This window comes from Pelophylax lessonae (assembly GCF_965119305.1).
Source record: "Pelophylax lessonae genome assembly, chromosome: 10".
Classification (NCBI taxonomy): domain Eukaryota; kingdom Metazoa; phylum Chordata; class Amphibia; order Anura; family Ranidae; genus Pelophylax; species Pelophylax lessonae.
In genome coordinates, this window is record NC_138777.1 from 206,898,646 (window position 1) to 206,926,146 (window position 27,501).

At 44.4% G+C, this 27,501-nt stretch overlaps 1 protein-coding gene across 1 annotated transcript in view; it reads right to left on the reverse strand.

The window, feature by feature from the left end:
- Positions 1-27,501, reverse strand: part of ZC3H18 (zinc finger CCCH-type containing 18) — a 175,912-nt gene that overhangs the window by 29,372 nt on the left and 119,039 nt on the right. Inside the window, exons 8-10 of the mRNA XM_082271053.1 lie at positions 9,682-9,927; positions 5,908-6,027; positions 4,360-4,458 (exon numbers count right to left, since the gene is read on the reverse strand). Coding sequence (XP_082127179.1) covers positions 4,360-4,458; positions 5,908-6,027; positions 9,682-9,927 — 465 coding nt within the window. The remainder of the gene's footprint in view (positions 1-4,359; positions 4,459-5,907; positions 6,028-9,681; positions 9,928-27,501) is intronic.

Consider the following 27,501-nt stretch of genomic DNA (forward strand, 5'->3'; position numbering starts at 1 on the left):
AACCAAAAGGTGCACCTGATCGGGCCCTTCACCCAAAAGGGGAAGTTCCACTAATTCCTCCTCCCCTTCCTCTACCTAATTTGGCATTTCATTTTTTTTTGGGGGGGGGGTACCTAGGTTTTCCAGGCAGAAGTTCCACCTCCCTGTTTACCTGCAGCTTCCTTGAACACATCACAGGTGCAAGAGGGGCTGCAGGACGATTAACGGCTCACGCATGTGCAGTAAGAAGCCAGCTGTGAAGTTGCAAGATGTCACAGTTGGCTTCTTACACTAAAAATGCCGGGAGGAACCCGAAGGCTAGTGAAAATCTAGCCCAGGTGAGGACGGCGCTAGATCCCAGGACAGGTAAGTTTCCTTTAATAAAAGTCAGCAGCTACAGGATTTGCAGTTACTGAGTGATTTATTTAAATTTTTATAAAGTGAAGAACCGTTTTAAAGAATGAAATAGAATTTCTGAGGACACAAGAAGTCTTTAACCTTCAGTTATACTGCTACCAAAAAGGAAGATTTGTCAAAAAGCCTTATTGAGAGCATGATCATAAACACAGAGGGGTGGAACCAGTTACCCTCAATGGACTCCAAGATAAAGAATTTTACAGTAAGCACAAAAACCCTATTTTCTTTTTTGTCCATTGAGATACAAAGGAAGAAACCAAAAAGCAGCCTGACTGAGGGGTGGGCAACACAGCGATCACCAACAGGACCAGGAAATCAACCAAGAACTGAGGACAGCTCGCAGCTCAAAGAACTGCCTGAAACACCTTACATCTGAAGCTGGCATAAGGCGTAAACATCCACCTGTTGGAATCCAAACAGGAAGAATCAACACTCCAGGTTAGTAAAGGATAAACCCCTTTACAGCTCTCATTTGCAGGTGCCTACCCGGCTTGCCACCGTGGACATAGAAGGAAACAGAGGGATGGTCGCACACCACAGTGGGATGCTTTCGAACAAGAGATTTCTTTCAACAATATCAGCATGACATTCAGCACAAGATACAGGGAGATGTCGATGCAATTCACACAAAGTGGTTAACCATAATTTTGGTTAGGATTAAAAACGTTGTGTGAAATGCATCAACATCTCCTGTATCTTGTGTGGCATGGTCATGCCAATATCGGAATATTTTGTTATTGGAAAGCATCCTACTGTAGTGTGTGGCCATTCTCCAGTTTCCTTCCACCTGTTGAAACTCAAGAGAACGTGAGGACAGAAGGGCAGGTGGCAGCCTTGAAAAACTGAGAAACAGATGCCGGATGTTAAAATGCCCAAGAAGCACTCACAAATCTATGAGAGTAGGCCTTGATGGGTAAGGCTGAAACCCAATTCTTGGGACCATAAGCTTGAATGATAATCTGCCTGAGCCACTAACAAATGGTGGAATGAGACGCTGGAGCACTCTATGGGATAGTTAGGCTCCATTCACACCTGGGCGTTTTTGAGTGTTTTTCAGCTCCAAAAACGCTCAAAAAAAACATTCCAAAACGCCCAACAAGTAAAACCCCATTCATTTAAATGGCCCCTGTTCACATCTGAGCGTTTTGCAAAAACGCCTGTAGCTGAAAAAAGTACATGAGCTTCTTTTTGGGCTGATTACCAGCGTTTTTGATAGACTTCAATGCCTGCCTCCAAAAACGCCTGAAAAAAACGCCTGAAAATCGCAGTAAAAATCGCGGTAAAGCTGTGGTTGAGTGATAAACTCACAGCCCGAACCACATCCAGAAAATAGAAGAAAGAAAGCCTCGTACACACGCACCGATTGTTGGCCGACCGATCGGCCGTCTTTTGTCCAGTGTTGTTGTGTTGGTTGAAATGTGCTCTAGACTGCACACGAATTTTGTCGGCCAACAACAACCAACTGCAGAAGTGATGTCATGTTCTGGTTTACTTTGTGTGATTTTTCTTCTCTGAGCATGCCCAGTCTTGCTCATCACATTTTTGTCTGCCGAAATCTGTACTGACTGAGGAACAATCGGCCGTTCTGGTGACAGCCAACAAAAATTTTATACCATGCACACCAGATTTTGTTCGGCCGAAAAGTCGCAGTCGGTTGTCGGAAGCATCATACTAACAAGCCGACAGTCGGCCGATCGGACGTTGGCCGAAAATTCACGGCCAACAATCGGTGCGTGTGTACGGGGCTTAAGTCTGGCCATACATTATACAATTATAGACTTACCAAAACCATATAATATGAGATCAAACCTAAACACTTTCAATTTATATGCAATCAGGCAGGCCCCTGCATTACATAGCTGAATCTAAAGGAAAATTGTATAATGTATTGCTTCAATGCACTTTTTGCAGAACCTGAGCTGGACAGGAGAACAACGTCCTGGTGACGGTGAAGGGCAGAAACAACCTTAGGCAAGAAGGAAGTCCTGAGCCTCAATACCACCTTGTCCTTATGGAAGGTCAAAAAGGGTTCTTTGCAAGATAAGGCCTGGCAGTTCAGACAATCTCCTCGCAGAAATTATGGCTACAAGAAGCAGATTTAAATCCCAAAAGGACTCAATAAAAAAGAGTAAGAGGCCAACAGTAATATAAAAGGGAATAGAAAGGGCAGAAATCACCCTTTCAGGTGCCCAGCAACCAATGAAAATGAGGGAGCTCCCAGGGCTCAGCTCAACCACAGACAGGGCAATTGGCCTTGAAAGCGCTCCAAAGCCAACTTTTACCAATGGATCAGGGAAGCACCCCAAGCAGAGCCCAGAAACCGAAGGTCACTTCCATGTTATATCATGTCCAGTCTACCGGAGTTTGGATGAAGTACTTCAAAAGCCAGGCTGAGGACAACCCTGCCAGAAAGCTGCAATTTGGAAGGAAACCTCCCAAAGCAGTGTAGAGCAGTGTTTTTCAACATTTTTTCTGTAAAGGCATCCTTTAGAATCACGCACAATCCCCAGGCACACCAATCTGAGGGCTCGTTCACACCAGGAGGTGTATCTGAGCGCACAAGCTTTTTTGCGCTTTCCCACACAATGCATTTTTTTTTTTTTTTTAACAAGCTGCTCTATGCATGTGAAACACGCAAAAGGGTGCCGCCGTGATTTTTTCAATTGCGCAGCAATTAGCAGGTGCAATTGTACGTGCATTTGCAAGATGCATGGGGGTGTCATTAAGAATTAAAGGCACCCACGCGCGTCTGTGAAAGGCAGCACATTTTTTTTGTGCGATACGGGGGGAAAATAAACACAATTTCACACCGGTTACCACACTGCAACTGGTGTGAACAAGCGCTAAAATGTACTCTGAGGCAGAGTTCAGTGGTATGTAGGGTGTAAACCCTCCCCACCACCCCCAGCACAAACACTCCTGAATCACCCGTCCTAGGACAAGTCCCCCCCCCCCCCCAGTACAAACTCCCCCAGATTGCCCCTCCAAAAAAAAAAAAAAAAAAAAAAAAAAAAAATCACACACCCGTTCCCAAATCCCCCCACCTAACACAACCTCCCCCCCCCTTCCTCCCAAATCCCGCCTCTTCCTAGCACAAATTCTGTCCCTACAGTAAGGACAGCAGCAGTGGAGCAAAGAGTCAGGAGAAGATGTGGATTGTGCTCTCTAACCCCCTTCCCAGACCCGCTTTCTGAACATTTGGATCCGAGTGATCCTCTGGGAGAAAGCACTGTTACCCTCCTGTGTACAGAGGGGGCCAAGTTCTCAGCCCGCAGCACCCCTCTTCCTCTGTATTCCTGTTGGCAAGTCCCTAGCAACCAATGACGTCATTGGTTGGTAGGACCCAGTCAGGTGGCCAGCTCCGCTTTCTGTTTTGCTGGCAAGAGGGCAGAGAACAGCAGAGAGCAGGGGGAGGTGTGGGCACAGCTCGCTGCCTCCACTGCACACAGGAGTTAACAGTGCACAGTTGCTAACAAAGGATCGCTCAGATCGGGCTGTTGAACCCCTGACTCCTCCTCACAGCACCCCAGTTGAGAAACACTGCTGTAGAGAAACAAGAAAAAGGTTTTGATTGAAGAAAAAAGTGCTAGAAAAATGTTGCTCATCCTCTTGGGACACAAGCAAAAAACAAACATGCTGCAATTAGGAGGGGTTATCCTGGGCTGACCTAAAGTTTTTATTTTTGCAAATGCTCAGTCCTCCTGTAGGCAACAGTATGACCTGAAGGTAAAGATTTCCTGTGTCCCTCAATAGATGAGAAAGAAATACAATGGTTGGGATTAGGGACAGGAAGACTCAAAAAACTTGCAGAACCTGAGCTGCCACTGGACAGATCTATACATATGCATAAAACGGTCTACTAGGTATAAATGGCTGTTGTAGGTGATGGCATTGAGGGCCTTGTACACAGCTTGTGGAAAAAAAAAAAAAAAAATATCACATGACCAGTAGGCAGGCACTCACCCTTTAGGTGCGGGAACTGGCTCCCCTTTGCTTTTAGTGGAAGCTTTGTGCGGTGAGGGTGTTGGAGAGGGAGATGGAGAGGAGGAGAATGATCGGGACCTGAAAATAAAGAATCACATAATGAAGATCCAGAATCACAATATCAAAAACAGACAATAACTTTCTACTTCGTTTTTGAGCAGGGTAGAACTAGAACTTCTGTCATATTTTATTGCCCTCACTACTAAGGTGATTTCCCCTTTTTTCTGTGAAGACAAAAAGTGATGGGAAACACATTTTAGGAAAGTGGAGAAGGGTCAGAACCTCTGTTGCCTTCTTTGCTATAGAAGGGTACATACCAGAAACTATGGTGGTGAGACATCTGCCCATATGTGAGCATGTTTGCTCAGCAATATTCTAGCAGAGGACCATGATGCTAGACAATTGGTTTGGTCAGAAGAGCTCACTATTGCCCATAAGACATGTGCATAGCCTATTAATAGCATTCTTATAAAACGCAAAATATACGTCTTATTCCATCCGACCACCAACGAAAGACGCGCTCCCCCCCACCGACCACCAAAAGGAAGACGCGCTCCCCCCCACCGACCATCAACGGAAGGCGCGCTCCCCCCACGACCACCAACGGAAAGTCGCGCTCCCCCCACCGACCACCAACGGAAAGTCGCGCTCCCCCCACCGACCACCAACGGAAAGGCATGCTCCCCCCACCGACCACCAACGGAAAGGCGCGCTCCCCCCACCGACCACCAACGGAACGAACACTCTTCCCACCAACGGAACAACAAGCACTCTTCCCACAGACCACCAATGTAATGAAGCCATTCTCTAATTGACCTAGAGGTCCCTTTTGGTAATTTTAGGAGGGCCCTTCACCCAATCACTGTCAATGTAAAGTGGACCTTCTCCCACTAAACACCAATCTAAAAAAAGAGTCCATTCTCTATTGACTACCAATGTAAAGGAGTATTTCACTGGCCACCTGTGTGAAAGGGCACGGTTTGTGAAAGACAGCGATCACAGAGCGCGTTTGAGGGTGCGCAGGGGGGCGGGGTTCTGGGAGGACGTCAATAGATGCCTTCCCAGAACTGGACGATTGCGCAGCAGCTGTCTTTTGGCTATAGCACGGTCAGACAAGTGTGGTTAAATAGGTTGGGATAAAGTAATAGGAGCCTAAGGGAAGCAAAAGCCCTCTGCATTTATTCACTTTATAGCTACCAAATGATGACAATTCAAGCCACCTTTTAGCAATTTGGCAATTTACGAAAGAAACTGTTCTCCATTGATGCCAGGGTCAAACGGAAACGGTGACTCTTCCGAGTATTGACACATTTTTAAAATGACAGCAGAAAGGAAAGCTCGATCAATTGCAACACCTGAAAGTGTCAAGTTTCCGGTGGCTGGAAGAACTGGTTTGTCTGGCAAGGTCTCTGCTTTTACATTTAATGGCTGACGAAAAAAAAAAAAAAAAAAAAAGACTGCATACATAGAATTCTGCAATATTACACTATTATCAATCACAGCACAAAAAGCAGGACACCAGCGCACCTGGACCGGCTGCCGGAGAAGGAGCTGTGCCGGGAGGAACGGCTGGAGTAAGAGCTGTATGACGATGATCTGGAACGCGAAGATCCGGAACCGGAATAGGAGGATGAACGTGAGGAGGACCTGAAAGGGAACAAGAACTGTTACTTTCTTATTAGGAGTTTTATAACTAATTAATGCATTAGAAAGTTTATTTTAGAGACCCCCCAAACCATACAAAGAATCTTAACACTTAACTCCAGCCTTCCCTTCAGTCTTGCACAGTTCTAGAGGCTCCTTTCCAGGACTGAAAAACTGGATTTTTGACTTACCGTAAAATCCTTTTATCTTAGGTTCATTGATGGATGCCATCCTCTGATGCATACGAGTAGGGTAATACCGCCCCCAACAGGAGTAGGGCACTAGGCAGAAAGAATTTCTGGCTATGCCTATGGGCAGTCCCTGGGGGTATACCCTCTCTCTTCCTGCATAGGATGTAAGTTTTGCATCAAAGCAATGTCAGAGAAAAGTACACCAACCCACTCAAAAAAAAATAGAGTTCCGACACCCTGTGCACAGAAGTGATAGCCACCAAGAAAGCCACCCTCTGAGACGAGGTAAGCAGGGAAACCTCCCGAATATTCTCAAAGGGAGGCCTCTGGAGAACCGACAGCACCAAAATAAGGTCCCAAGGCGGTAGCGGAGGTCGCACCGGAGGTACCAAGTGTCGCAACCCCTGGATGAAGCTACGCACAAGGGAATGGGTGGCCAATGGCCTCTGGAAGAAAATAGCCAAGGAGGAGACCTGACCCATGATAGTACTCAAGGCCAACTTTTGATCAACTCCCCGTTGAAGGAAAGTCCTGACTAGGCAGAGTAAACCTGACATCCTATGCAGGAAGAGAGGTTATACCCCCAGGGACTACCCATAGGCGTAGCCAGAAATTCTGCCTAGTGTCCTACTCCTGTATGGGCGGCATTACCCTACTGATATGCATCAGAGGACTGCGTCCCTCAATGAACTATAGAGAAAGGCTTACTCTGATTTCACTGCACACCATGCAGCAATTCAAATAGCACCCGCCTCATTTCCTGGCTGGAGAACTTCCACCATCACCTAGCCTTTTCCTCCCCAGCCTGACTGTTCCTGGCCCATCCCCCCTTGTATTCACTGGATTTTATTCATGAAGGTTCAGCATCACATCTGGGTGGTACCTAGAGTGGTCTGCATTCGCTGCCCACTTCTCCAGACTGACACCGACTGGTCAAGGTATTTGAATATTTTCATATCTCCTCCGAAGAGCCAGCCCACTGCTTGCATCAGGGCTGGGGCTCTTTAGAGGAGTACTGAGGCAGGTTGCTGGGATGTTTTCAGGAAGCTATGTACAGCACTATGCCAGCCCCTCCCACAAGCAATGATCTACCTGCATTGCAAAGAGGAGCACAGAGACCTAGTAAAGACATCAACTGGGTAAAAATGAGGTATAAAATGAAAAATGGAAATGGTTTGATTTAAACTGATTATTAACATTATGATTCAGTGGGGGAGAGTTGTGTTAATGCAGCCCCTTCATTTTTTTTTTTTTAATTCTTTATTGGAATGCCACTTGAACAAACAATAATCAGAGAAAAACATGACACAGTAAACAAGTCAAACCATCAATTGGCAGGAGGAATTGTGGATGCACAAATGCATGTTGAACATAGATAAACATAACCAAGACCTGTAAGCATCTCAGCAGCTTGAGCTATCTCCCATAGGAGACATATGGAAAGAAAGAAAGAAAAAAAAAAAAAAAAGGGAAAAGGGAGCGGTGTCATGCGACAGTCAGGGTCAGAACAGACTCACTCCTTGCGAGCATGACCAAGCGGCCTCCACCGGCATCTTCTAATGGCCGGTGTACAGAGGAAGCACATTCACCATACTAAAAGAAATCTTGTATATAGAAGCAAAATTCTGACCTATGAACAAATGTGTACCAAGAGGTGTGTTTTGGGAGAGAGAGAGAAAAAGAAAAGCCCATTCATTTTAATGGCTTGCCTAAGACATTACTATATAGACTTAAAGCAGTTGTAAACCACGTTTTTTTTTTTTTTTTTTTTTTTTTAGGACCTGCAAGGTAAAGGCATAATGTGCCAATTGTGTGAAACTTACCTGAAAAAAAAAAAAAAAACTGGAGGCAGCGTCAATCTTCACCCGGTCTTCCTTCCGGGTCTGTCATTCACAGGTATCTGATTACATCATCAGCTGCATGTAATGTAAATATCTCCTAAACGGTGCAAGTTTAGGAGATATTTACAGTACCTATAGGGGCAAGCCTTATTATAGGTACAAATTATGCATAGGTGTTTACTTCCTTGTTAAATCACAATTGCTGCATTTTTGCTAGTAATGTGCATTGCGGAGGTATGTAAAATTTATAGCACCATAGTGCACCAAAGCATGTAACCTGCATAATCAAAAATCAACAGTGTAAATGGGCCCCTAAAGAAGTGCTGGCTTTCCACAGCACAGTGGCTAAGTGGTTAGCACGTCCGCCTAGCAGCACTAGGATCAAGGGTTAAAATCCAAACCATGGCACTACCTGCCTGGAATTCGCATGTTCTCCCTGTGAGGGTTTCCTCCGGATACTCCATTTTCCTCGCACACTCTCAAGACATGTAGGTAAAATGGTTCCCGTCTAATTGGCCCTAGTATGTTTAAGTATGAATGTGAGTTAGGGGCCCTAGATAAGTTCCTTTAGGGCAGGAAATTATGTGAATGTATAATACAGATGTAAAGCGCTGCGTAAATTTATGGCGCTAATTAAGTACCTGTATTAAATACTTCAGCTTGTGAAATTCTAAAGCCGGCCATCATTGAATCGAAATTTAGCGGGTTCAGTAAGACCTGGCCAAATTCTGATCAGTGTGAAACCACCCCGATGAAGGGGCAAGTTGCCAAACTTTTGTTGAATAGTGTATTTTGACAGTGGCTAGCCCGCTGTCAGAATACAATGTCCCAGGGGGAAGTGGGGGTGGATTCCTTCATCCACCTTGCTTGTATGAAGTACCACTGGCTGAATGAGAAAAAAAAAAAAAAAAAAGAGCTACCCATCTATGGCCAACTTTAAAAAGGTTTAGCTGACAAAGTGGTTCTAATGCCAAAACATTTTTTTTTACCTTAATGCAATCCCTGCATTAGGATAAAAAACATTTTACAGCTTGCAGTCCTCCCCTTATTCACCTGATTCCTCAATCGATCCAGCACAGCTGGATCTCTCTCCTCTCTTTACATAGGGGCTTCAGCAGCAGCAGTCAATCAAATTCTGTGAGGAGGAAGTGGTTAGTGGTTCTGCCTAGCAGCATTAGGGTCATCGGTTCCAATCCCAACCATAGCGCTACCTGCTCGAAGCTTACATGCTCTCCCTGTGCCTACGTGGATTACAACCGGGTACTGCGGCTTCCGCACTGTGTGTATCTATGAAGCGGGGCTCCATAGATACACACAGCTCAGAAGTGAGCATGCATGTGCGCCCCCAAAGCAAGCAGCTTGCTATAGGGACACACGGAGAAGAGAAGGAGCAAAGATTGCAGGCAGGGGTACTCCAGAACAGGAAGGTCAGGGCTGCTTTGTGCAAGACCACTGCACAGAGCATATAGGTAGAACATGTTAATTATTTTAATAAAAAAAATACTTTAGTAACACCAGAGCTGCAGATGGAAGGCTGGGGTTTGACGTCCTTCCACAGATAATGAGTGGCAAGAACAAATTGCAACCTTAAGGATTTTTGGCTGACTGGTACCAGTTTTACCTACCGGGAGGAGTTGGAGCCAGAGTCCGAGGATGCAGAGGTGTGGCGTCGCCTGCGTCCTCGGCTGGGTGAACCGGATATACCGAGCTTCTTTTTTGGGGATTTTGATCGGCGCCACGGGTCCTTCCACTCATCCGCTCGTTTTGCCTGTGCAGAACCACCCACTGTGGGATTGGTGGCAAGAGCAGTAGCATTCCCTCCTGTTAGAGGAGCGGAGGGGGACTCTTTCTTCGGGGGGTCATTGGTGCGACTGCAAAACAAAAATAGCAAAAGGAACAGGCATGAGGCTTTACACCACACAGGAAAAGAAAGCCGATACAATGACCAGTATAAAAATATGTCAATAAAAAAACACATCATGAAATGATACAATACAGCCCATAAAAAACAACAAAAGAATGAACACGAACCAAAACCAAAAACAATGGGAAACCCATCAACAGAGGCAAGAGAAGAAGTGAAACCTTAGAAATTGACCACGCCCCTACATTGTGAACTGACATTTTTAAGACAAATAAGGCAGCATTTTTTCCCCTTTATTTGCGCACAGCATTTTTAGGACATTTTTACAATCAAGATCAATAAATCGTTTGATTCCTTTATTGTAGAAAGTGTAAGAATGTGAAAGTAGAATTTCAGGCTAAGCCTAACCAGGTCTTACAAAATCTCCCTCCCCTTCCTAACACCTATGCTGACTAACCTGTATAAAAAAAAAAAAAAAAAAAAAGCAGTTTATACTTCACTATTTTCAGCCCATTCTGGACCGGTCACGTCATCGTGTCAGCCAGTATTGCCTGCAAAGTAGAGGAGCGAGCCCTTTACAACAGCTGCCTAACCCTAGGAGCAGTGACGTCACCCATAAACTGCCATGGCCCATCTGCTGTCTGTGCTTCCTCTTCTCCCCTGCAGCTGCCGCTGGTTGACACAATGGAGCTGGATCACATGACCGGAGCGGGCTGAAAATAGAAAAGTTTATTCATATTTTTTATTCAGGTTAGTAAGCATAGGTGTTAGCAGGGGGAGGGAGCATTTTTAAGACTAATTCTGTTTAGCCTGGAATTCTACTTTAAAGCGGAGTTCCACCCACTATTTTAAAAGTCAGGCTACACCCATGGGCAGTCCCAATGGCGAATACCAGTGTCAGTCCCGAACCACCCAGAGTGTACATATTACGGGCCACAGCCTCCGCCTGTCAGCCGGATCCTCAAAGGCCAGGGACTCTTCAACCGTAATCATGGTTGCCTTGTTCTATTTGGAAACCGGTAGAGGCCACCACCGGTGGAATTGTCCACTTCCTAATAAGGGACTCCTCATTGGGGTAACACCTAGTAAATCACTTAAGGACCCAGAGGGAACGCTTAGATCGTCCCCACTCTTTAGCGACAATTCTGTCATAATAGGCAGGGAAAGGAAACACCTTGCCGCTCTGGATGGGTTGTGAGTGCCAAATGGAACCTGCACCTCCGTCGTAGCTGCATACTCCATCTTCAAGGTCTCACGCACAGATACAATCAGTGCTTCCACCAGCGCCTTTTTGTGTGCAGTTGCAGATGTGGAGGAATCAGCCTCACTATCTGAGGATTCCAAGCGCATGGTCGCAGACTCCGCAGGATGACCCACGTCCGCGGCAGCCACACAGATTCAGGATCTGATGAGACAAGGGAAGGCGGGGGCGCTTTTTGCTAGCCTGTCGCAGGAAAGTCACCTACAACTGGGACACAAAGGTCTACAGGACTGCCGCCAGTGCATCGATGGATGATTGGGACCTGGAGGGCCCCGCAGCCTCAGAGAGGGGATCAGGTGGGGAGATGTGCTCCAAAGACTCCATGAGACACAAGGTAGACTCTACAAAAAGAGTAACACACTTTCACCTAGCAGCAAGAGGGTCGCTGGTTCGAATCCCAACCACGACACTACCTGCCTGGAGTTTGCATGTTCTCCCTGTGCCTGCGTGGGTTTCCTCCGGGTACTCCGGTTTCCTCCCACACTCCAAAGACATGCTGGTAGGTTAATTGGATCCTGTATAAAAAAAAAAAAAAAAAATTGGCCCTACTGTGTGTGTATGTATGTATGTATGTATTTATGCATGCGAGTTAGGGACCTTAGATTGTAAGCTCCTTGAGGGCAGGGACTGATGTGAATGTGTAATGTATATGTAAAGTGCTGCGTAAATTGACAGCGCTATACAAGTACCTGAAATAATAATAATAATAATAACACGCTGTAAAGGGACAACCCTCACCGCGCTGACAGCACAAGGCACAAAGCACCAAGCGATCCTCAGCAAAGGGGGAGAGAACCCCACCAGACTCACCACTCAGCAGAAACAGGCACCTGCAGCCACCAGGATAATTTACACTCCAGTGCGGCGATAAGGAAGTGAAAAGATCCAGGAGTCAGCATCAGGGGATGAGGAGGGGCTCCCACCGTCAAAATCGACGCCCACAGGGTTCCACTGTCATGACGGCCGCTATTTTCAATGGCAAACCATTGCAAAATGGCCACCGGACTACACAAACGTGGCCGCCGTGCATAGAAACACAGGCTACAGCAAAATGGCGGTACCACGAGGCTCCTAGGAGGGATCCCTAAGCCTCAAGGAATGGCCAAGGCAGGAGCCCCCACCAGGTACAAACCCCCCCCGCAGTCCATCGTATGGTCACCGGCGGTGCACTCTCCTGCCCCCATAGTCAGCATAACGCCTTGTCCCCACCCCAGGAGGTGGACCAGACCACCCACACAGCCCCAGCATAAGTGAGGGGGGGGATGGGGGACAGATGAAAGGGGGGGTGCCTGATGGGAAGGAGAGGAACCCGGGGGTCCAACTATCCCAAGGAGGGGCCCACGTCCACCCCAAAACCCTCCTCCAGGGGGAGACAGCTACTCACCATACCAGGAGGGCACCGCTCCAGACAGAACCCTTTACCATTGAAATGGGGGGGCTGTTGGCCAGGAGGAACGCTGCGACTTGGGCCAAGGCGTTTAGCCCCGTCCAGCAGGGCTATGTTTCGGCGACCTAGCGTGGAGCTGGGGTCTGCGCGCACTCGCTGGCCAGACTGGGGTGACCACTGGATCTAGATTATCCAGCCTGTCGCTCAGTCCGGCAGTTGATGGTAGATCTCAGAGAAAAAAAAACAGAAGAAAAAATGTATATCTAAAAAGGAAACATTTTGCGAGGACCAGAGATCCCAGCAAGGAACTCGGTCCTTACTCCTGACCAGGCAGAAAAAAAATAAAACAGATTATCTATAGCAGAGAGGGAGTATGCCGCCTGGGGCTGCCCATAGTAGTAGCCAGATTATTTTTCTTCCTAGTGTCCTACTCCTGTAGGGGCAGGATAGGATAACCCAATGGTCATGAAGATCAGGAGCTGTGTCCGTCAACGAACGAAAGAGAAAAGAGAAGGTGACCATAGAGGCCGATCATCCATTGGTCAATGGAGTTACAGGGTACATTCTGATGGTCCTCAGCAGGTGTGATGACAGACCATGTCTCACTGTTGATCATCCCAGGTAAGAAATCTTCTGGCTTACAAGGGCCCCTATTCCTCCTGAGGCTTAGTGAGATGTTTGCTCATCTAAATGATTTTTTAATGGCAGGGAATAAACCGCAAGGAAATAGATCAGCTCTGGGTTGTGGAATTTCTAAGCTGAAGTAAGAGCTCCACCGCAGTTCTGTTATAGAATTCCGTGGTGCCCAGCAGTGGGTGTAGAACGATACTAACCAAGGCCAGTTCCACCACATGAAATACAAACAAGGAACAATTCGATCTTGCACATGAAGTTTCATTTTCATCTACAAGAAAGCAGAGAGCAAACATTTCAAAGTTGCTTTCTTGAAGATGGAGAAGAAACTTGGAACAAGACCCAATCTATTTACAAAAGACAAAAATGTAGAGCGATGCCAACCAGGACCGCTACCCCCACATGAAATACAAACAGGGAAGAATACATACAGTATCTCACAAAAGTGAGAACACCCCTCACATTTTTGTAAATATTTTATTATATCTTTTCATGTGACAATGAAGAAATGACACTTTGCTACAATGTAAAGTAGTGAGTGTACAGCTTGTATAACAGTGTAAATTTGTTTCCCCCTCAAAACACACAGCCGTTAAACCTTTGGAAACAAAAGTGAGTACACCCCCAAGTTAAAATGTCCAAATTGGGCCCAAAGTCGCAACATTTTGTGTGGCCACCATTATTTTACAGCACTGCATTAACCCTCTTGGGCATGGAGGTCACCAGAGCCTTACAGGTTGCCACTGGAGACCTCTTCCACTCTTCAATGACGACATCATGGAGCTGGTGAACGTTAGAGACCTTGTGCTCCTCCACCTTCCATTTGAGGATGCCCCACAGGTGCTCAATAGGGCTTAGGTCTGGAGATATGTTTGCCCAGTTCATCACCTTTACCCTTAGCTTCTTTAGCAAGGCAGTGTTCGCCTTGGAGGTATGTTTGGGGTCATTATGTTGGAATACTGCCCTGTAGCCCAGTCTCCGAAGGAAGGGGATCATGCTCTGCTTTAGTATGTCACAGTACATGTTGGCATTCATGGTTCCCTCAATAAACTGTAGCTTCCCAGTGCCGGCAGCACTCCTGCAGCCCCAGACCATGACACTCCCACCACTGTGCTTGACTGAAGGCAAGACACACTTGTCTTTGTACTCCTCACCTCGTTGCCGCCACACACGCTTGACACCATCTGAACCAAATTTATCTTGGTCTCATCAGACCCCAGGAGATGGTTCCAGTAATTCATGTCCTTAGTCTGCTTGTCTTCAGCAAACTGTTTGCAGGCTTTCTTGTGCATCATCTTTAGAAAAGGCTTCCTTCTGGGACGACAGCCATGCAGACCAATTTGATGCAGTGTGTGGCGTATGGTCTGAGCACTGACAGGCTGACCCCCCCACCCCTTCAACCTCTGCAGCAATGCTGGCAGCACTCATATGTCTATTTCCCAAAGACAACCTCTGGATATGACGCTGAGCACGTGCACTCAACTTCTTTAGCCGACCATGGCAAGGCCTGTTCTCAGTGGAACATGTCCTGTTAAACCGCTGTATGGTCTTGGCCACCATGCTGCAGCTAATTTTTAGAGTCTTGGCAATTTTCTTATAGCCTAGGCCATCTTTAGGCAGAGCAACAATTCTTTTTTTCAGATCCTCAGAGTGCTTTGCCATGAGGTGCCATGTTGAACTTCCAGTGACCATTATGAGAGAGAGAGCGATAACATTAAATTTAACACACCTGCTCCCCATTCACACCTGAGACCTTTTAAGACTAACAAGTCACATGACACAGAGGAGAGAAAATTGATAATATGGCACAATTTTGGAAATTTTCACTTCGTGGTGTACTAACTTTTGTTGCCAGCGGTTTAGACATTAATGACCGTGTGTTGAGTTATTTTTAGGGGACAGCAAATTTACACTGTTCATTCAAATAAACAGCAGTGCTCAAAATGTGTTTCAAAACAGTCCTCCAGTGATAGATATATATACACACACACACACACAGAGATATATATTATATATATATATATATATATATATATATATATATATATATATATATATATATATATATAGATAGATAGATAGATAGATAGATAGATAGATAGATAGATAGATAGATAGATAGATAGATAGATAGATAGATAGATAGATAGATAGATAGATAGATAGATAGATATTATATACACACACATATATTATATATACAGACACTGAGAAGGAATCGATACATCCACCACCAAGGGAACAAATGTATTGATTCCTTCTCACAGTGTCTGTATATATCCCACTGGAGGACTGTTTTGGAACACACATTTTGAGCGCTGCTGTGTATTTGAATGTACTGTATGATCCTTTACCAATAAGATGTTGTGCTAGCAGCTCAAGACCCATTCACTGGACTTTTAGTCATTTTCGCTTGTTTACGTTTTTCTGTCCTAGCGCAATATTTGGATATTTTATTAAATTTACACTGTTATACATGCTGTACGCTCACTACTTTACATTGTAGCAAAGTGTCATTTCTTCAGTGTTGTCACATGAAAAGATATAATAAAAAAAAAATTTACAAAAATGCGAGGGGTGTACTCACTTTTGTGAGATACTGTACATGAATTTCATACATGAAATTTCATCTTTACTTGCTTATAACCAACTTTCAAGAAATGAAGATGACAATCATTTCAAGGAAGATAACAGAGGGAATCTGGAACAAGCAAATGTCAGCTGCTCTGATCTGTTTGAAACTAGCAAAACAAAGGTGCACATGGGGCAGGCCAATATGCTAAACAGTACACAGGAGTCCCCAGCACAGTTTCAAGCCAGCAAAAACAAATTGATCAATCAACTGGGGTACATTCAGCCTGCCCATACATACTTTGAATCTCGGCTAGTCCCTGCTAAACCAGCCAAGATTCCAATGTCTATGGCCAGCTTTAGCTCGCGTTCCTGCGTCAATGAGCCGCAGAGGAGACATTGCCTACCCTACAGTTGCACATTCACAAGGGGCGAGATGCTTGTGACATCACTGGTTTTCTGTACTGGAAACTTCCGAAGTTTTATTTGTTACAGCTGCCATGGCACTTGCAACACATCTTATCAGGGACATACGGTGACTCCATGTTGCCAGCACGAGTCATTTTCTTTTATTCAACCCGCTGCCTTTGTATTCTGACAGTGGGGAGATTTCTCCACTGTCAGAGTACACTTATCAGCTAAAATGTATAGCTGGCGGCACTGATTGACCAAAAAAAAAAAAAAAAAAAAAAACACAGGTTGTACACAAGTCAATCGATATTGTTTTCTAACAGTGGAAGACAATCCAAAAATTGACTTCTGTCAACAGGGACAGCCACAAATGGATCAAAATTAGTCCTGTCCCTTCGGATTCAGTCGAATTTCAATCCCTGTATGACTGGTTTTAGCCAATTTCCCTGAGCAGAATAATCCAGAGAGAAGACACTGTCAGCCCCATACAATTACACAACCCTCCCACGGACTGTGTAAACAAGTGTCAATCATTCACAGCACTGACAACCCTGAACGTTATCTGCAGGGTCTTCTTAATATCATTGAGATGGATCTATCAAAGTCTGAAAAACAATATTCAGTGACGTAAATAATCCAAAATCACAAACACACGAAATGATGCTGGTGTTACATAGGACACACACGTCAACTGATAACAATCACTGTAAGTGACGGCTGTAAAATATATCCTAGTTAGATTCCAGAACTTAATTACAGTGGCTGCATAATGTGATTTTTTAACTTGCCGTAAAATCAATCAGTTCGACGGACACTGTGCTCCATAAATCATAGCTACTGGGTTATATTGCCTCCTCCAGGAGTAGAAAGCAGTATTAGAAGTATCAGAACTCCATAGAGGGGTAATGCTGTGTCCGTCGAACTCAAAGAAATGGTTTTTACGGTAAGTACAAAAATCCCATTTTCTTTCGTTCATCGGACATAGCGCTCCATAAATCATAACTACCGGGACGTTTAAAAGCAGTGCCAAAAGAAAAAAATGAGGGGTGAGGAAAATTACCCAAGGCTTAACATAAGAGCCCTTAACCAGGACACAGGAGCCTTAACCGGGTCATAGGAGCCTCATCTGAGAAATAAAAGTTTAAAGAAAAAACACCCCTCAAGAGGGAACAGCCCCTCTTAAACCGCAGATTGCAAAACTTTAAAGGACAAAAGAAGCATCCGCAGATGCCAAAGTATCTACCTTATAGAATTTTGTGAAGGTATGCACCTATGACAAAGTGGCCGCCTTGCAAACTTGCGATATTATGTGCCTGAAGACGGAAGGCCCAAGTAGTACTTATCGCCTCAGTAGAATGTGATGCGACAGGGAAAGGTGGAACCCGACCTTTAATGGAATAGGCCTGAGTCACCATCTGCCTGATCCATCTGGAGATTGTAGTCGAAGAGGCCAGCCCTTTCCTTGGTCCGTCCGTAACCACAAAAAGCGAGTCTGACTTCAGAAAGGACTAAGTAGCTGCCAGATACACCCGAATCACATCCAAGGTATGCAAAGCAAATTCCCTGGGATGAGCCAGCTTGGGACACAAGGAAAGCAACACAATGTCCTCATTCAAATGGAAGTCAGACAACTTTGGGCAGGAATGATGGACAGGGACAAAGAAACCCTTTATCCCTATGGACCACCAAATGGGGACTGCGACAGGATAATGCCGCCAATTCCGATACCCTGCGGGCCGAGGTAATAGCCACCAAAAATGTCACCTTCTGAGATAACTTAGGCAAGGGAATCTCCCGGACATTCTCAAATAGGGATTGCTGGAGAACTGAAAGTACTAAATTTAAATCCCATGGCGCCAAAAAAGACCGCACAGGTGGAACCACATGTTGAACCCACTGAATGAAGCGAACTAAGAGTGCGTGGCTAGGGATCGCTGAAAGAAAATTGCCAGGGCAGACACCTGGCCCTCAATGGTACTCAAGGCCAATTTCCGATCAACAACCTGTTGACTAAAGGTTAAAATCCGAGCCACAGAAAAGGATCGAGGATGAGCGCCAATCGTCTCACACCAAGAAATTTACGCTTTCCACGTACCATGGTATATCTTACTGGAAGAGGACTTCCTAGCCTTCACCATAGTAGGCAAAACTGATCCAGACAGATCTCTATCCCTCAGTACCTGGCTTTCAATAGCTAAGCCAATAAAATCAGCGACTGTAAAGCAGGAAGGTAGATCAGCCCTTGGGACAACTTGGCCTTCTCTGAGAGGAAGCCCCCAAGTGAAGTTTATGGCCACCAGACTGATTGGAAGATCCTCGCCATCGATTCCTCGCAGAAATAGCGAAAGAAGCCTGAGCCAAGGATGATACTGGTCTTAACGTGGCCCTTGGACGCCTGCCAGAGGAACCTGTTCTCTCGCCACGAACCTCGGTATCCTCCTGTGGAGCCGAACCTGCTAAAGCAGCTGCATGTAGGACTGTGCAAACAGAATTGTCTTTTAGGCAGATACCACAAGACTCAGAACCTGTATGCAAAATGGCAGAGAGAACTATCTGTGTAGAATCAGAGTCCCAGGACAGGGGTAGGGGGGACCTTAGGTAGTTCGGACATCATCTGAACCTTTGCAGAAATAAAATTCGCACAAGGAGACTCAAGACCTAAAAAACCTGAAAAAAGGACAAGCTTTGTCCCCCTTTCTGGGTACTCCCAAAAATAATCAGTTTGTGGATCCTCTTCACGCTCATGAAGGCGATCCACGAGGCCAGAAACCAGCGAAGATGTCCCCCACCCCAATATTGGGTGAGGGCAGACCTTCATGCTGAAGTGGTCTTGTCTGCGGATCCGGAGAAGCTAGCTCTAGGCTTACCAGACCAAGGATGCTTGGAACCTCTTGGGGGGAAGATTTGAAAATTCTATTTCCTTTATTCTCGGTCCCAGAAGCAAAAAATAATTTTGTATGTGCTGAGAAGGAGGCCCCCCGTCTGCGATGAGGCTCCTTCCCTTTTCTAGACTATGGTAGAAAGGTAGTCTTCCTCCCTGTGATACCCATAATGATGTCATCCAGGGTAGCCCCAAACAGGCGATTGCCTTGAAAGGGCAGATCAAGAGTTTTCTTAGAGGCTTGGTCTGCGGGAACAATTTTTAAGACACAGCACGCACCTAATCACCACCACTAAAACAGAACGTTTGGACAGCACAGGAGCTGTATCCAAAGCTGTATCACAAATAAACTACAGCCCATGGTCCAACTGGTCCAATAAATCAACATAAGCAGCAGGGACTTGCTCAGCCCCCAGGCCCTGGTGCAAAAGTCTGGCCCATTCAGTAAGGATTTGAGACACCTGGGCTGAGGCAAAGACTGAACGCAATGTCGAACCAGCCATAGCAAACATGCTGCGTGCCACAGCCTCAGCTTTCCTGTCAGGCCGGGTCCTTAAAGGGCTGGGATTCCTCTACTGGGATCATCATAGCTTTGTTCAACCTGAAAACAGCAGGGTCCACTACTGGTGGACTAGTCTACTTTTTTATTTTACATTTTATTGAAAATATATAACAGGACATGAAATGGTACAGAGAACGGTATTATAACAATAAAACTTCTTATATCAAGTTGCCAAGCCATAATAATTGTAGAGAAGTTGGCAAAATCACATTACATCAAAAAAAAAAAAAAAAAGGAAATACACATTGGGTAGCATCTCTGTAGATTTCCATGCATCAGAGGACTAATGAGACGTACATGAGAGTTGAGTAAATGTGGGGACTAGTCTACTTTTTTTTAAAGTGACTGATCAAAAGGGTAATGTACAGCAAAGCATTTGGGGCCACAAAAGGGTAAATTTGGTTGTTACCATTCCTTACAGTCAAAATAAGGCACATAAGGAAATCCCTTTGGAGTGCGAGGTGACTTATGTGTACCAAACGACATAGCCACGTCTGTGGCTACATCAGCCGCATCCTACATTTTTTAAGTCCCATGCACTGCAGTGATAAGTGCGTCTACCAGCTTTTTAATTTGCTGCTGCAACCATGGAGGAATCATCCTCACTATCGGATGGATCTGGGGATGTGATAATAAGCCCCACTGGATGGTCTCCATCCATGGCGGCATCAGGCTCAGAATCAGAGGAGACAGCCTGAGCAGGGAAAGGCAGGGAACACTTCCTCCTGGGCCTTTGCCCACATGCTACTTCCACCCGGGACACTATAGGGACTGCAGGACAACCGTCAGTGCAACCATGGGAAGCTGGGGTTCAGAGGGACCTGCCCCCTCTATTAGGGGGGGGGGTCAGTGGGGGAGATGTGAGCCTGAGGCCCCATAAGAAAAGGAAGACCTTGCAGCACAAAAATAATTTTTTGGCACCACTAAAGGATCCCCCCCCAAGGCTCAGGGTACATATCAGCAGAGAGAGAGATAACCGGGACACCCAAGGACTCACCCTACCGATTGGAAGAGTGCTGAGCATTCAGGTCCAGCATCACCATGGATTCCATCCCTGTTCATATGTCCCAGGCATTAAAAGAAAAGGAAAAGAAAACGGAGGAAGAAAAAAAAAAAAAAGAGGTGGAGCTTCAGCATCCCCACAAGGCTTCGGTCGTCTCCAGCATCTCTTGGACTATGGAAAAATGGCCCCCGTGACATTATCAGATTACACAAACATGGTCACCAGCTGGAGACCAGCCAGACTAAGGAAAAATAGCCACCATCAGCTGCAGATGCTGAAGCATGCTGCCAGGATCTTTCCTGCGCCCTCTACACTCTGCACCGGTCTCTACACCTGCACTATATCCACACTTCAAACAGTAGGGCATGCACCTTTGGGGTCTCCTACACTGGGACCCCTCCAGACTACCAGGGCAGGATGTACACTATCCCAGGACCCTTACAGAGTGGGGATAGCGGGGGAGACCCCAGGGGTCTCTGCTGCATCCTCTGCCCTGGGACCCGCCACCCGACTCAAGGTCCAGATAGGGGGGAAAGGGAGTGGGTGAAGCCCAGCTCACTGAGGGATTTAAGAATTGGAGGAGGGAACCTGCAGGTGCGATCGTACCTGGAGGTTACCCACGTCCACCCTACAAAAGGGCCAAGGAGGGTGGGGGGTGGGGGGGGGACTTTACTAATCCTTCCATGGCGCGGGTAATACTACAGACAGAATCCTCGCCACTGAAGTAGGGGAGCTGTCGGCCAAGGGACCACTGCGACTCAGACCCACGCTCGATCCTATGCAACCCTGTAAGACGTTTATCTCGCGGGCCAGCCTCTGTCCTTGAGGTTATGTCGCGGCCGACCTAGCGCGTAGCTGCGGTCTGCACACGTTCGCTGGCTGGGGGGGGGACCACTGGATCTAAATTATCCAGCTTTCGCCCAGCCCGGCAGTTGATTGTAGATCTCCCAAGAGAAACAAAAAAGATGTAAGGAAGGAGAAAAAAATTACTAGGACCAGAAATCCCAGCCGGGAGCCTAGGTCCTTACTTCTGACTAGACAGACAGATTAAAAACGGATTACCTAGAGAGGGGGGTTATATACCAGCTGAGGACGGCCCATGGGTGTAGCCAGATTTTTTTGTTCTGCCTAGTCCTACTACTGGAGGAGGAAATATAACCCACTAGTTATAATTTATGGAGCGCTGTGTCCGATGAACGAAAGAGAAAATAATAATAATAAAAATAATAGGTTATTAAAGCCATGAGCACTCAAGTTTGGGGCAAACCCAGAACACAGAGGTTATACATAGTACCAGGGTTTTCCATCAAATACAAAACCAGAGTTGAGGGAGGTAATTGGTTAAAGTGGACCGGTCCATGATTGTTGGGTCTTCATGAATAAACTTTCTGAGCTGTCACCACATACAACATATACGGTATCATTGTTTAGAAATGCTCCACCCTTTATCATAAATAATTAGTTCACCCTTACAAAAAAAACTGCCCATCTATGGGCATCTGTTGAAAAAAGCTAATTAAAAAGCTGAATAATGTCCTTTCTATAGGTGTAGTAGGCTATTTACCTAAGAGAAAGTTTCCAATCCTCGAATAGAAAAGGAAAAAAAAAAAAAAAAAAAAAAAAAAAGTGAACAATAAAATAAAAAAAAACAACTTTATTTGAACATTAAGGCTCCGTTCACATCTAGGCGTTTTGGGGCGTTTTTGGGGCGTTTTTCTGCTCTAGGATCAGCTCTCAAAACGCCCAACAAGACAAATCCTATTCATTTCAATGGCCCCTGTTCACATCTGAGCGTTTTGACGCTGTATACAAAACGCCCAACGCTCAAAAAAGTACATGAGCTTCTTTTTGGGCAGATTACAGGCGTTTTCCATTGATCTCTATTCAATCTAAAAACGCCTGCACAAAAATCGCGGTAAAAATCGCGGTAAAAAACGCCGCAAAAATCGCGGTAAAAACGCGCGAAAAACGCTACGCTCAGGTGTGAATGTAGCCATAGATACAAGACAATTCAAGAACCACTAAGTCCATTATATAATACATATTCTATAGGTCCTAGAGTATCCATGCAGTTCACATACAAATTGCTTCCTCAAGATCCACTTGCTTGTGTTGTCTTAGGATAAGCATAGTTAGTGAGGTTGAAAAAAGACATCAGTCCATCCAGTTCAACCTATGATGTGTGTGTGTGTGTTTGCCGTTAACCGTACATTGTATACCCCTGTATGTTGTGGTCTTTAAAGGTGCTCATCTAATAGTTTTTTGAAACTATCGATGCTCCCTGCTGATACGACTGTTTGCGGAAGAGAATTCCACATCCTTACTGCTCTGACAGTAAAGAACCCCCTACGTACTTTAAGGTTAAACCGCTTTTCGTCTAGTTTTAGTGAGTGGCCACGTGTCTTATTGTATTTCCTTTCTCTAAATAATTTGTTCCTTATGCTAGGGTCGCCAGTACAGTATTTGTACATCGATATCATATCCCCCCTCAATCGTCTCTTCTCCAGAGAGAATAGGTTCAGTGCTTGTAGTCTTTCCTCATAGCCGATGTCCTCCATTCCCCTAATTATTTTTGTTGCCCTTCTCTGGACTCTTTCCAATTCCAGCACATCCTTCCTGAGGACCGGTGCCCAGAACTGGACAGCATACTCCAGATGTGGCCGGACCAGAGTCTTGTAGAGAGGGAGAATAATCTCTTTATTTCTGGAGTGAATACCCTTTTTTATACATCCCAGTATTCTGTTGGGTTTGCTTGCAGCGGCTTGGCATTGCATGCCACTTCCAAGCCTGTTGTCTACCAGTACCCCCAGGTCCTTTTCCATCCTAGACTCACCCAGAGGTTCCCCCCCTAGTGAGTGAGTAGCTTGCTTTCTGGTACCCAAGTGCATTACTTTACATTTTTCAACATTAAACCTCATCTGCCATGTAGTTGCCCACCCCATTATTTTGTTCAAGTCCGCTTGTAAGGTTTCCACATCCTGCATAGAAGATATTGGCATGCTTAGTTTAGTATCATCCGCAAATACTGAGATTGTACTAGATATCCCCTCCTCTAGATCATTTATGAATAAATTAGCTTATTAGCTTATGAATGAGCAAGTGGATGCTAAGGAAGCAATTTGTATGCAAAACATGTCAATCTACTAAGACTTAGAGAATATGTATTATATAAAGGACTTGGTAATTCTATAGGATATGGCTTTTTAATAATCTTGTTATTTATTGTACAAATAAAAGTTGTATTTTATTATCTGGGTGAATAAAAAAAAAAAAAAAAAAAAAAAAAAAAATCGATTTTTTATTTTTAAAAATTTGTTTTTAAATTTAAAATGACTGATTTTTAACAAATTTAATTTAATAAAAATGCTTTTGGAGTAAAAATATATCTAAAGATATTTTTCTATTTAATATACATTAATAATTTAGTTTATTCAGCATAGAATGGAGCTTAGTTATGTAGTATGAGACTGTATATTCTGCAATATATACATTTTTGGTAAATCAAGCACTGCTTTGATGCATTCACACAATTTCCCCACTACCAACAAGAATGAGTACTTCTATTTAAAGAGCACCTGTCATTTCAGATCTATCATGGCAGCGCCCGTTAGCAGTCATCCACTCACCTGTTGCCGCCACGTCCCTCACCTTGCTGTGTAACTGCCGCATCACCAGCCATCCTATTAAAGTGAATGGGAATGTCAGTGAGTCAACAGTGGGTTAGAGATGACAGTTGCTCTTTAAAAATGAGGATTTAAATCAAATCCACCCTAATTTTAATGTACATTGTTTTTTTTTTTTTTTCACATTAAAAATCCCCCTTTTCTGATCCTCCCATGAATGAATTGAAAACTTTCTGGCAAACTTACAAAATGTGCAGGGAATCCCATTTAATTATTCGCCTCACTGTACATGCCTGACCTATGTGCGGGTTTGCATTTGTGTGTATTGGCGGAGGGATGAAAGTGCTGGTTCCACTTTAAATCCGTTCTCAAACTGACTCAGGATAGAACAGAGGGAACGTTGTATATTTCTGTAGCTCTAGGAAGGACAGGCACTAAGGCACATGTCTGAGTCCTTGACCTGGAGCTCAGCGGGCTTTAGAGAAGCAAAGAATGCAGATTATCTCACCATTGTTAGAGGGCATACAACCTACTGCAAAAAAAATCTCACCATTGTGGGAGGGGCGGAGGCAAACCGCACCATTGTGGGAGGGGCAGAGAGAATGCTGGGGAAAACTCATTGTGAGGGGGGCAGAGATACAATACTGGGGGAAACCTCACCACTGTGAGGGGGGCAGAGACACAATACTGGGGGAAACCTCACCACTGTGAGGGGGGCAGAGACACAATACTGGGGGAAACCTCACCACTGTGAGGGGGGCAGAGACACAATACTGGGGGAAACCTCACCACTGTGAGGGGGGCAGAGACACAATACTGGGAGAAACCTCACCACTGTGAGGGGGGCAGAGACACAATACTGGGGAAAACCTCATCACTGTGTAAGGGGCAGAGACACAATACTGGGGGAAAATCTCAAATACTGCAGGGAAATCTAACTATTGTGGAAAAATCCCAATAGATTCTGCCACTATAATTCTGGATTCAGAATTATAAAAAGAAAATACTTTGGAGAGAAGAATTCTAACTAATTAGAAGTGCAACAATGAAAAAATTGTAGATTTTTTTTTTTATATGGTTTCATTTTGAATTCTGAACTGACTTGCACAAAAAAAAAATAAAAAAAAAAAATTATATATATATATATATATATATATATATATATATATATATATATATATATATATATATATATATATATATATACACACACACACACACACACATACATATATATATATATATATATATATATATATATATATATATATATATATATATATATATATATATATATATATATATATATATATGTATATACATATACACACGTACACACACACACACACACGTCCCAAGTGCTGGAAAGTGGGGGCTGTAAAGTTTAGAGAATAGAGATAGTGGACACAGGTGTGACATTGGGTTAGGAAGTTGACGTATAATCAGGAAATGGAATTGATCCGAGTTCATCATTGCTACGTTTGCTCACTCTGCAAGTTGCGTAATTCCAGCGACCTGCTGTGTATTTGCATAGAGCTCCTGTCCGTTCGGCCCTGTGGTGACATCAGCAGAGAGGATTGTGAATTTCCACTCTTACAATTAATATGCATTCCTCTACATTCTATCACGTAACTCTTCACCCTCAGGGCACTGGAAAAAATAATAACACTACCACAGTCGCTGCTTGTAAATAATACCTTAAAGAGGTAGCGCCATTTCTTTTAATCCCTTTGCGAACAGAGCCATTTTTGCGTTTTTTGCAGGTTTTACAAACCCCCAAATATGATATATTTTTTTTTTTTAAAGCAGACACCCTGGATAATAAAATAGCTGTAGTTCCAATTTAGGTCATACAATATTCGTGCAACAGTTCATCAAGCATACAATTTTCAGTAAAAAAATACACAAATTATTTTAGGGCACCCAAACAAAACATATTTCCCAACTTTTGTAAAATATAAAAAAAAAAAAAAAAAAAAAAAAAAAGATGAGGTTGCACCAAGTAAATAGATATCCTACATATCAAGCCTTCAAACTGCAAACACCTGTGCAACAGTGACACACTTCAGTAAGCTACATTTTGCACAGGCCAAAAATTCCCTTATGTGATAATTTTTTGGTGACAGGTTCTCTTTATTGAGACAACAGCAGTCATTTAGACTAGTCTGAATGCCCAATATTGAAGTTAATGGAGCGCAGCTCAAGCTCCATTAGCTTCTTCCCTGGTAATGGGCCATGCACACTATACAATTGTCTTTAGATTTTTTTCTTTAGATTTACCAAAACCATATAATATGAGGTCAAATCTAAACACTCAATTTGTATGCAATCAGGCAGGCTCCTGCACTACATAGTTGAAGGTAAATCTAAAGGAAATCCAACAAGTTGTAGAGTGTGTATCCAGCTTAAGACTGATTAGGAAAAGCAAAAGCCAAACCCTCCTCTCTACCTGGCGGACGGACCATGCCAGTCCCAGGTCTGCCAATGTGAGCAAGGAGCTTGTTGGGGAAGGGGGGGGGGGGGGTCAGTAGAACGATTGTTGCCAGGTACGTTGAAGCGATCGGGTGGTTACACAGTTGCTCAATAGCTTCCATCAGACAGCCGACTTGTCATTCACTCGCATTCCCGGGACTGCCAATGCATCTACATCCATTTGCCCAGGACCGCCAATGCCGGTGCCACCATGTAGGGGGGAGGGAGCTGAGACACGTTCACTCTTGTTCACCCATAAGCGACTCATTTGCAAAACCACTGCACAGAGCAGGTGACCATGACACACTTTTTTTTTTTAACAACCCTTTAATATCACTTAAAAGTGACAGGTTGGGTATCTACTAGGTGCAACCTTATCTTTTACATTTTATCAAAACATTTGGTAATTTATTACGTTTGTGCACCCGAATATTAACTTTAGTGTATTTTTTTTTGCAGAAATTTCAGAAAAAATATGTTTTGGTGGTTTTTATGCAATCTTGAGGTCTAAAATGATTATTTTTTTTAAAACATGTGCAAAATACGCAAAAATGGCTCTAGCAAAGGCTTAAAGCATCACCCCATGAGAAATATACAAAGCATCCGGAAAGTATTCACAGCGCTTCACTTTTCCAACGTTTTATGCTACAGCCTTATTCCAAAATGGATTTAAATTCATTATTTTCCTCAAAATTCTACAATCAATACTTCAGAATGACAACATGAAAGAAGTTTGTTTGAAATCTTTGCAAATTTAATAAAAAAAGAAAAAAAAAA